The 10344-nt window shown below is 56.0% G+C and overlaps 1 protein-coding gene across 1 annotated transcript in view; it reads left to right on the forward strand.

The window, feature by feature from the left end:
• SPON2 (spondin 2) overlaps positions 1 to 10344 on the forward strand; it is a 33870-nt gene that overhangs the window by 21037 nt on the left and 2489 nt on the right. Inside the window, exons 4-8 of the mRNA XM_012557613.1 lie at positions 3524 to 3575; positions 5081 to 5251; positions 6114 to 6337; positions 6513 to 6704; positions 7357 to 7531. Coding sequence (XP_012413067.1) covers positions 3524 to 3575; positions 5081 to 5251; positions 6114 to 6337; positions 6513 to 6704; positions 7357 to 7531 — 814 coding nt within the window. The remainder of the gene's footprint in view (positions 1 to 3523; positions 3576 to 5080; positions 5252 to 6113; positions 6338 to 6512; positions 6705 to 7356; positions 7532 to 10344) is intronic.

Genomic DNA, 10344 nt, shown 5'->3' on the forward strand with positions numbered 1-10344 from the left:
TCAGACTCCTGTAGAGTGGAGCGAGCTCTGAGGCCACCACTGGCCCCGGACACTGGGTGAGAACTTATTGCCCCTGAGCAAAGGGAGCCCAGTGCACTTCCTTACTTTCCTGGACAAGAAGGCCTTCCAGGCTCTCCTCTTACTCTCCCTCCTCCAACTTTGGATCATCACTGTGTCCAAGGCGCCTGGTTCCTTTCACTGGAGAATGGTATTAGAGATCAAGGTCTGGGCACTGGTGTGCTCACTGCTACTGTGGTGTCACTGCCTCTAGGCCCTCTCAGTGGACAAAGCTAAGAAATAGATGGAGTACACACTCACATGTACACACACAGGTGCACACCCTCACTTAGAAAGCACAGGTTCACGCTGGTATCTCCAGTTCCTCTCCAGAGCCACAGAGCTTGTTCCAGTCTGCTCCCTTTCCTCGTCTGTAACCCTCTTCTTCAACAGTGAGAAACTTGGCTCCCATTAGCCACAATACCTGTATATTCTTAGTCCTAGAAGGTGTACCTGACCCAAGCCATGGTGTTTTCAATCACTTCATATGCATACAAAGCTGGAGCATGAATAAGGAAGCCCGAAGAACTGATGTATTTGAATTACGGTGCTGGCAAAGAATACGGAATATTCTGTGGACTAACAGAAGAAGTAACAAGTCTGTCTAGGAAGAAGTACCGCCAGAATGCTTCTTAGAAGCGAGGATGGCGTGACTTCATCTCACATACTTTGGGCATATTATCAGGAGGGACCAGTCCCTGGAGAAAGACATCATGTTTGGTAAAGTAGAGGGTCAGCGAAAAAGAGGAAGACTCTCAATGAGATGGATTGACACATCGGCTGTAACAATGGGCTCAAACATAGCAAAGATTGTGAGGATGACACAGGACAGGCCACCGTTTCATTCTGCTATACATCTAGTCACTATGAGTTGCAGGCTAACAGTTCCTAACAACGACAGAATACACAGAGAGTAGCAGCAGAATTGCTACCAGTGCCTGTGTGGAAAAGAAGTCACTAGTTAGAGTTTAGTGAGGCATTACGTGGGTCCGTGGGAGGATTCTCTTTGCAAGCAAGAGACCCGGGTTTGATTCCCAGCCAATCCACCTCATATGCAGCCACCACCCATCTGTCAGTGGAGGCTTGCATGTTGCTATGATGCTGAACAGGTATCAGTAGAGCTTCCAGACTAAGATGAACCAAGAAGAAAGGCCTGGTGATCTACTTCCAAAAAGCAGCCAATGAAAACTCTATGGGTCATAAAGGTTTGATCTGCAACCGATTGTGGGGATGATGCAGGACCGGGCAGCATTCCATTGTGTGTGGGGTGGCCAAGAGTTAGGACTCCACAGCGGCTCACAAGAATGACTTAAAAAAAGAAAAGAAAAAAAAAAAACCCATCCCGTCAATTCTGACTCATAAAGACCCTATAGGACACAGTAGAACTGCCTCATAGAGTTTCCAAGGCTGTAATCTTTATAGAAGCAGGCTGCCACATCTTTCATCCACAGAGCAGCTGGTGGATTTGAACAGCCGACCTTTCCGTTAGCAGCCAAACCCTTAACCGCTGTGCCAGCAGGGCTCCCTCAACAACTAGAGTTGATTATTTGTTTAGAGCAACAGCTGTGCTCTAGGGCTGCCTGCAAGTCCCCGAGGCACTTTCAGGGTCCGTGAGGTCAAAACTATTATCATAATAACACCATGACATCTCTTACCTTTTTCACTCACCCGGCATATTCATAGGTAGTTTGGAAATGCTATTAAAGTACTCCTCCCTTTTCCAACTACATATCTGGGTGAGGCTGGCCTTTCTTCACAGACTTCAACTAAGACAGCATAGTTTATCAGACTACGTGCAGAAGTGGATACCAGAACCCAGCTGGTTCTTCTATTAAGCTAGACATTAAGGAGATTTGCAAAAATGTCAAACAATGCCACGGGTCTCGCTAAGGTTTTTTATTTTGGGAAATATAGTTATTTTTCTTAAAATATTTATACAGTTTATGTTAACATGTAATAGGTTTACTTTTGTTATTTTAAGCAAATCAGTAAGTATTCTAAACATCATGATTTCTAATGTAGTAAGTATTGATAGCTCTAATGCAAATAAACAAAAATTCTTTGGGGTCTTCAGTGACTTTTAAGAGCATAAAGGGGTCCTGAGGTCAAAAAGTTCGAAAACTACTGATCTAGAGTTCCTGTTTGTCTTAGCCTGAGGACAGAGTCTAAATTCTGCATGCATAGCTAACTTCTGCATGGTTGTGTTACTGATCTGGAATACAGGTTCGGTGGATTGGTTTGGTTTGTATCCCATCGTTGTTGGTTCTATTTACTTCCGATCTCTTTTTAAACATAAGAAACATTAACATGGTTCCAAAATGAGAATGTGTGTGTGTATTTTTGAGCTTAAAAGCTCCCTGGGGACTAATGGACCACAGCTACCACGGCCTCCACCAGACTGAGTCCAGTACACCTAGATGGTGCCCAGCTCCCACCACTGACTGCTCTCACCGGGATCACAACAGATGGTCCTGGATAGAGCTGGAGAAGGATGTAGAACAAAATTCTAACACACACAAAAAAGACCAGATTTACTGGCCTGACAGAGATTGGAGAAACCCCGAGAGTATGGCCCCCGGACACCCTTTTAGCTCAGTAATGAAGTCACTCCCAAGGTTCACCGTTCAGCCAAGTGTTAGACAGCCCCATAAAACAAAATGGGACTAGTGAGGCACAGCAGTACAGGGACAAGGACTAGAAGCCAGGAGGAGACAAGAAAGCTGGTAATAGGGAACCCAAGGTTGAAAAAGGATAGTCGTGGAGTTGTTAACCATTGTCATAGGGCAATATGTGTCCTAACTGTTTAATGAGAAACTATTTTGTTCTGTAAACCTTCATCTAAAGTACAAAAAAAAAAAAGAATTATCTTTGTGAGATCAAATTGACAGCAGCAACTCAAAACATTTGATGGGAAGCCTAGGGGACAGTGAGTTGAAGACAATGGTGATGGAATAATTTGGAAAAGGCTAGTGAGAATAGCAGCACAACTGGAAGAATGTAATCAATGTCACTGAATTGTACATGTAGACATTTTTGAAATGGTGTATCTTTGGCTAGGTATATTTCACCAAAAAGAAAAAAGTGTCCTCCAAGATTGAGAAGGGAGAGTGTTGACATGTCATGGGGTTGTTAACCAATGTCATAAAACAATATGTGTACTGACTGTTTAATGAGAAACTATTTGTTCTGTAAACCTTCACCTACAGTACAATAAAAAAAAAATTAAAAAAAAAAAAAGCTCCCTGGGCGCTTCTGATGAGGGCTGAGCACTACTGAGCAAGACGGTCTACTGCCCTTCCCATTTCAGAGATTCCGTGACGACGAATTCTATAAATATTTTCCTGACATTGAGCGGTGATAAGCTTCAGAACATGTTGGCAATGACTTTCCACATGCCAGCCATCCTGCTAACTCTGCCTACGGGAGGGGAAAGGCACTGGGACCCCAACCAGCCCTTTCTTCCCAGGGCCCTGCAGCAGAGGGCTCAGGCTTGTTGGGGCGGGCGGTCTGTGCACTGCCTGTCCCTGGTCCACAGACCTGCCACCCCGCAGCCAGCTGAAGCCTGGTATGGGTAAAAGTGAGGACGAGTGTCCTTTCTTGGGCTCTTCGCTGACTCCCTGAACTCATCGCCTCAGACGTGGTTCTATCCAAAAAAGGGGGAGGGAGGTTGGCTTCAGGATGGCGTCTAGGGCAGTGTGGCTGGCACGGCTGCTCCTGTAGAGGTGACAGACTGTGGTGGGATAGAGGTGGCTGTGTTTGACTGGCTGGCTGAAACCCGGAGCCCCAAAGGCCAGAGATGCCCCCAGCCAGTAACCCCTGGCAGTAGTCCCAGCCCACATCCAATACTTCAGCCAACATCAGGCCGTGAATAGGCTGGCCATTCAGGTCATACCCTGCCCAGAAAGGTGTGACACCTGGCTTTAATTCAGAGACTGTGCCCAGAGGCCTGGCCCACATATGGTCCAGGAGCACAGAGGAGCTCAGTCGTCCCACGAGGGGACTCTGTGAAAACGGGAGAGGAGAGGCGCAAGGCAGAGGGTGGGAGGGAGGGCGGGGAGGACGGGAAGGGAAGACAAAGGAAGGGGTGCGGCCGGCTGGAGCAGAGGGAGGGGAGTGAGCTCCACTCTGGAGGAGGCCCTGAGCTCAGCAGTCTTCCAGAGGAGCCGGAGGAGTGCTTCGGACAGGGGGAGGCCAAGTCAGCTCCTGCGGGATCCACTCTGGGCCGGGGGCCGCTGGTTCAAGAGCCTTTTCCCCAGCCTCCTGCCCCTCTCAGGAGCTGAGTGTCGGAGTGTGGTGGCAGGAGGAGCCGAAGCCTCACGGGTGGGCGCCACCCTCGTTCCGGGCAGAAATAAGAGGCTCAGGGCTCCTGCTCCCAACCAGCTCCACCACTGGCCAGCTCCGCGGCTCCTGCCTGGTGAGTACTGCGTGCACCTCTGCCCCCAAGACACACAGAACCAGAGCGGGCCCCTCCAGATCAGAAACCTGCAACACCCCAGAGGGAAGGAACCCCAGCCGGGAAGTGGCCACCGCCAAGCTTTACTCTGGAGTCCTTGGGGACAGCGCGCTGCCCGCTTTGCTCCGAGGTTGCCGTGCAGCCAGCAATCTGTGCGGTTTGCAGCCTCAGCAGCGGGGCACAGAGCCACGTGTAACTCCTTGAGACCACCCCCTGGAGATGCCGAGTGTGACTGTAACCGTGGTCCTTGGCAAAGGAGGTGGCATTCTTGTCCTCGCAGCCACAGTGTGCCAGGGATCCTTTCTGTTCGTGCAGAGCCGTTCGCTAGCCTGATGCAAAGTGTCTGGGGTGAGGAGAGCTGTGGGGCGCACCGAGGGGAATGAGGGCGCATTGGGGTGTCCTCAGAGCACCTCGCCCCAACCTGCCACCTGGCATCCTCCTGGAGTCTGTGCTGCCTGAGGGTTCATGGGCTGGGTGCGTAGGGAGCATCTGGGGACGGGTGGGGCCAGCGTGTGAGGCTTCCTCTCTGCTCACAGGCGATGGGGACTCCTACCACCTCCTGGGCCCTCTTCCTGGCGACGCTGGGCTCCGTGGCCGGCCTGCCTCTTGGGGGAGAGCCCAGCTGCACTGCCCAGCACTTGGCCAGATATAGCATCACCTTCACAGGAAAGTGGAGCCAGACAGCCTTCCCCAAGCAGTACCCCCTGTTCCGGCCCCCTGCACAGTGGTCTACCTTGCTGGGTAAGTGAGTACTCCCTTCCTCCCCAGGCTGGGGCGTCAGAGCCCCCGAGCCCACAGGGAGGGTCACAGAGCCGGCTTCCTTCTCTTACACACACTCAGTCAGCCCTGACAGCTGTACAGAACTTCACAGTTTGGAGGGCACGCTCACAATCCATTTGCTTCGATGCAAGCAATGTTTGCTCAGCCCTACGGTGTGCCAGTGATCCCGGGCCCGGCCCGGCGATGTGGTGAGGGGCAGGCGGGTGGTCTTGGGGAAAGCCAGTCAGCCAGGCCAAGGGGCCCAGGGAGGAACGGCAGAAGATCTCGCCATCCGTGCACGGTGAGGGGCAGTGCTCCCTGCAGCCCTCACGGAGGGGGTGGGGGGGAAGCAGTCCTCAGCCAGAGGGCAAGGGGGGGCGCAACCGTCACTCAGAGGGCAGGGGGGGCGCAGCCCTCACTCAGAGGGCAAGGGGGGGCGCAGCCCTCACTCAGAGGGCAAGGGGGGGCGCAGCCCTCACTCAAACGGTGGAGGGGCGCAGCCCTCACCCAGAGGGTGGGGGGATGCAGTCCTCATCCAGAGTGGGGGATGAAGCCCACCCAGAGAGGGGGACACAGCTGTCACCCAGAGGGTGAGGGGGGAATGCAGCCCATACCTAGAGGGCAGGGCTGGAACATAGCCCTCACCTAGAGGGGGCACACAATCCTCACCCACAGAGGGGGAACGAAGCGCTCACCAAGAGCGGAGGATGCAGCCCTCACCCAGAGGGCAGGGGTGGGGAACCAGGGCTCACTCAGAGAGGGGAGGACACAGGGCTTGCCCAGAGGCGGGCTGGCTGGACCTCCACTCCTAAGACGACCACTCCCCGCACTGCGTCGTCCCTAGGGGCCACACACAGCTCTGACTACAGCATGTGGAAGAAGAACGAGTACGTCAGTAACGGTCTGCGGGACTTCGCTGAGCGAGGAGAGGCCTGGGCCTTGATGGAGGAGATCGAGGCTGCCGGCGAGAAGATCCAGAGTGTACACGGGGTCTTCTCGGCCCCCGCCATCCCCACAGGCACGGGGCAGACCTCTGCCGAGCTGGAGGTGCATGCCAGGCACTCGCTGGTGAGGACGGCACGGTCATGCCTCATGCTGTGGGAATGGGGAGGCGCTGCAGGGGCCAGGGGGTGGGAGGGACCTCATTCAGGTGCCTCCAGGTGGGCGTGAGGCAGAGCCGAGGCACGGCCTCCCTGCCCAGTGGTCATCCGGCTCAGTGTGCCATCCGTCTGCGCTGCCCCAGGTCTCCTTCGTGGTGCGCATCGTGCCCAGCCCCGACTGGTTTGTGGGTGTCGACAGCCTGGACCTCTGTGAGGGTGATCACTGGAAGGACCAGGTCTCCGTGGACCTGTTTCCCTATGATGCCGGCACAGACAGTGGCTTCACCTTCTCTTCCCCCAACTTTGCGACCATCCCTCAGGACACAGTGACTGAGGTGAGTGGGGCAGCCAACCACCCCTCGCCCTAGAATCCACTGCACATGGGCGAGGAGGCACCCCTCTGCCCTGGGCACTGGCTCTGCACCCTCAGGGCAGGGTAGGGAGAAGGTGAACCAGGCCTGCCGTGTCCACACTGCCGGGGACACTGCCCGTCGGGCTAAGGACCCTGAGCTGGTCAACTCTGTTAACAGTGCTCTCTGGCCGCTCCGCCATCTGCCTGTGGGTTCAGAAGACACTCCTGTTTCTAGCGCCTCTGATGAACGGGTATGGGGGGGCACGGTCCTGGGGAGTGGGAACTGGTAGTTCTGGGGGAAGAGTGCGGGGAAGTGGCTTCGCACCAACCTCCCCTGCAGGTCTTGAGGTGGTCACGGCCCTGGACGGGTCTCGGTTCCCAGGAGCCCCCATTCCGTGGGGCTGCTGAGAAGGTGAAGGTGCGTGGCGGATGAGCCTCATCACTGCTGTGCAGTCTGTGCGCCCGCCCGGTGGGACACTGTGTCAGGGTGGGCCTGAGGATTGGGGTGGGCCCAGCTTCGGGTCTGCCAGCCCTGTGGACCTGGCCCCCGGGGCTCCTGCACCTGGGAGCCTGCAGGCACTTGCAGGTGGGCTCTGGGGTTCCCGCACCAACTTCTCCTCTTCTTCTCATCCCAGATAACGTCCTCCTTCCCAAGTCACCCAGCAAACTCCTTCTATTACCCGAGGCTGAAGTCCCTGCCCCCAATGGCCAGAGTGAGCCTGGTGCGGCTGCGGCACAGCACCAGGGCCTTCGTCCCGCCCACCCCGGACCTGGTCAGCAGGGGCAACGAGATCCTCAACATCCTCTCAGGTAACGCGCACAGTGGGTGGGCATCTCCTGTGAGGACACTGATACGTAAGCAGAGAGGAGCAGGGTGTCAGCTTTGAGCACCCACCTTGGCCCACCCCTCTCTCCCTCCAATTAAGACTCGGGATTTCCGGTGAGGCTGTGCCCAGGGCTCAGGCTAGAGTGAAGGTTCTTGGGGAACTGTGGGGCTCACTCTCTGGCCTCCTATGTGCCGGGGCCTCTGGGTGCCCTGAGGCACCTGTGTTGACAGGGCTCTGTGACAGGGCCAATTACTGTACCCTGCTGTAAGGCACCTCACAGCATGAATCACTCGTCATCCCTAAAGTAATCCTTAGCAGCATTATTATCGCCACTGAAGAGAAACTGATGTTCAAAGAGGTAAACACCATGTCCAAGATGTCACGTTTGCCGGTGGGAGGTGAGCCCTCATGATGGAAATATGGCGTCCGAGTGCCGACCCCTGGGGTGGGGCAGGGAGCCAGCTAAACTAGGTGACTTGCCAAGTCCATGGACTTAAGACGGGTCACCCTCATATCCAGGAGCCCTGGTTGTGCAATGGTTAAGCGTCGGACTGCTAATTGAAAGGTTGGCGTTTCGAACCTACCCAGCAGCTCCGCAGGAGAAAGGCATGGCGATCTTCTCCCGTAAGGATTACAGCCTAGAAAACCCTATGAGGGAGGCAGCTCTACTCTGTCACATGGGGTAGTCATGAGTTGGGGGCTACTGAACAGCACCTAACAGCCACCACCAGCCCCCTTACTCGGCCCCACTGTGTGATGAGGAAAATGAAGCAGGAGCCCCACAAGGCGCTCTGGGCTGAAGACCTGGGCAACGATGCCCATGGATTCTTCTAAAGCAGGGTTCCCCGATGGGAAACCAGGCTCCCCCAGGCGTGAGCTGCCCGAGGCAGACGTGCCAGCAAGGGTGCGAGGTAGGTATTAACCTCAGGAGGGTTGACCAGGAGAGCGCTGACCCTCTGCTGCCCAGATGCCTGGAGCCACAAACCACTCCTCAGGCCCCATTGGGTTCACAGGAGCCTGAGTCTCTTTAAGCAATTTCAGAATCAGGGGATTCATAGCATCCATTAACATAATTCTAAAAGATATTTGCTGTTTGGGTGATTAAACCCTGAAGTGAATAGTTCAACTCTTCCACAATAGTTGCAAATGGAATCATTGCGCACAGAGATACTGTCAGAAGTGAACAGTGACCGCAGTCTCGAGACAGCCTTTGAGACGGCGTGGCCCCATCAGAGACGTACCGCGTGGGACTCGGTGTCCCCGCTGCCAGGGAAGGATGGGAACACTCTGCATGGAGGCCATTCGTGCTGCACTGGCCAGTGGGCAGCGGCATTGGTGGGACAGAACCTGGGCTTCAGGGTCTGGACGTGGGCCGGGTCTTGCATGCCGGCTCCTGTGGAAAGTCTCTGGGCGTCACTCCAACAGCGGTGACCTTTCCTGCTGACGGTGCACCTGAGGCAGGGCGAGCAGCCTCGAGCGTCCGGCTGAACCCCTTCATGAGCACCGTCGGAGGCTGTGCGCCGGCAGCCTGCTGTATGCAGGGCTGGGTACGGTGGCTCTGGCACTGCACGGCTGCCCAGTGAAGGCCCGTTTGCCCGCCGCGCTCCCACCAGCAGCTCCTGGAATGCCCCCACATCCCGGGACACGGCCCCTGACGCTGGGCACCTAAGGCAGACTGGAGAGACCGAGAGCACTTTGAGGACCGAGTCTGCCGCTCAGGGTGACCTCGCAATGCACCCCCACTGGAGGGCAGGAGTAGCTGCACGTCCACACCACCTAAGGGCCCCCAACGAAAGAGGACTTCATCCAGCTGGTTGCATAGGGCATTGGACATTAAAGCAACAGGTATCTCTTGTGGAAGAGCTGGGTTGGACCCACAACGGAAGAGCCTCATTAGCGGTGGGCCCAATCCTCCTTGTTCTTGCTACCCACAGCAGACCCTGCTCCCTTCAAGGGCTGGAGTTTAGGGAGGGCTCAGGGGACCATCTCAGACACCTGGGGGCCTCTCAGGCAGACCTCCACCCTGCTCGCAGGGTCGGCCAGGGTCAGCTCAGCTCGGCCCGGGAGGACAGTGAGACCACCTCAGGAGGCAGCGCTGCCTGGCCGAGGGCAATGTGCACCTGTCCCTCATCCTGAGAGGCGCTGGCCTCCTGTGGGCCCACTACTGGCCATGAGCTCACAGCTACATGGTTCCGGGCTCTCGGCCTGCGCTCTGGTTTGCCTGTGTAAGGCACGTTCCCCATGAGCGCGGGCAAGAGTCATTTGTTCAGGCGACGGCAGTGACTCAGGACCAGCAGCGAGCCAGGCATCATGCCGGAGCCAGAGAACCAGACACATGAGCTGTGGTCCGCACCCTTGGGGAACGCGCAGCCTGGCAGGAAGACCAACTCAGCCCTTACCGTTAGAACAGGTGTGGCGTCTGCCCCTGCAGGCGAGGGCAGGCCGCGGTAGCGCACAGGAGGGGGTGGTCGACTCTCCTTGGCGGGAGAGAAAGGCGAAGTCAGACGTGCCACGCGGGGCTGGGAGAACCAGGCGGTTCTGACAGCAGATGGGGCGTGCCAGAAGGAAGGTCGCGCGCGTATGGAGACGGAGCAGGCAGCGGTGCAGGGTGTGTGCGCCCAGGGCTCTCTGTCGGGTAGGAGGTGGCTGGAGCTTGGTCAGGAAGCCTGGTGGAGCCCAGCCGTACAGGGAAGGTGCAGTGTAATCAGCACATAGAGATCCCCCCAGAGATGTCCCCAGATAGGACAGGACTGCATCCACCCTCCACTCAGCACCCAAGGGACTTGGGAAGAATGC

Source organism: Trichechus manatus, unplaced genomic scaffold (assembly GCF_000243295.1).
Source record: "Trichechus manatus latirostris isolate Lorelei unplaced genomic scaffold, TriManLat1.0 scaffold00111, whole genome shotgun sequence".
Taxonomy (NCBI): Eukaryota; Metazoa; Chordata; class Mammalia; order Sirenia; family Trichechidae; genus Trichechus; species Trichechus manatus.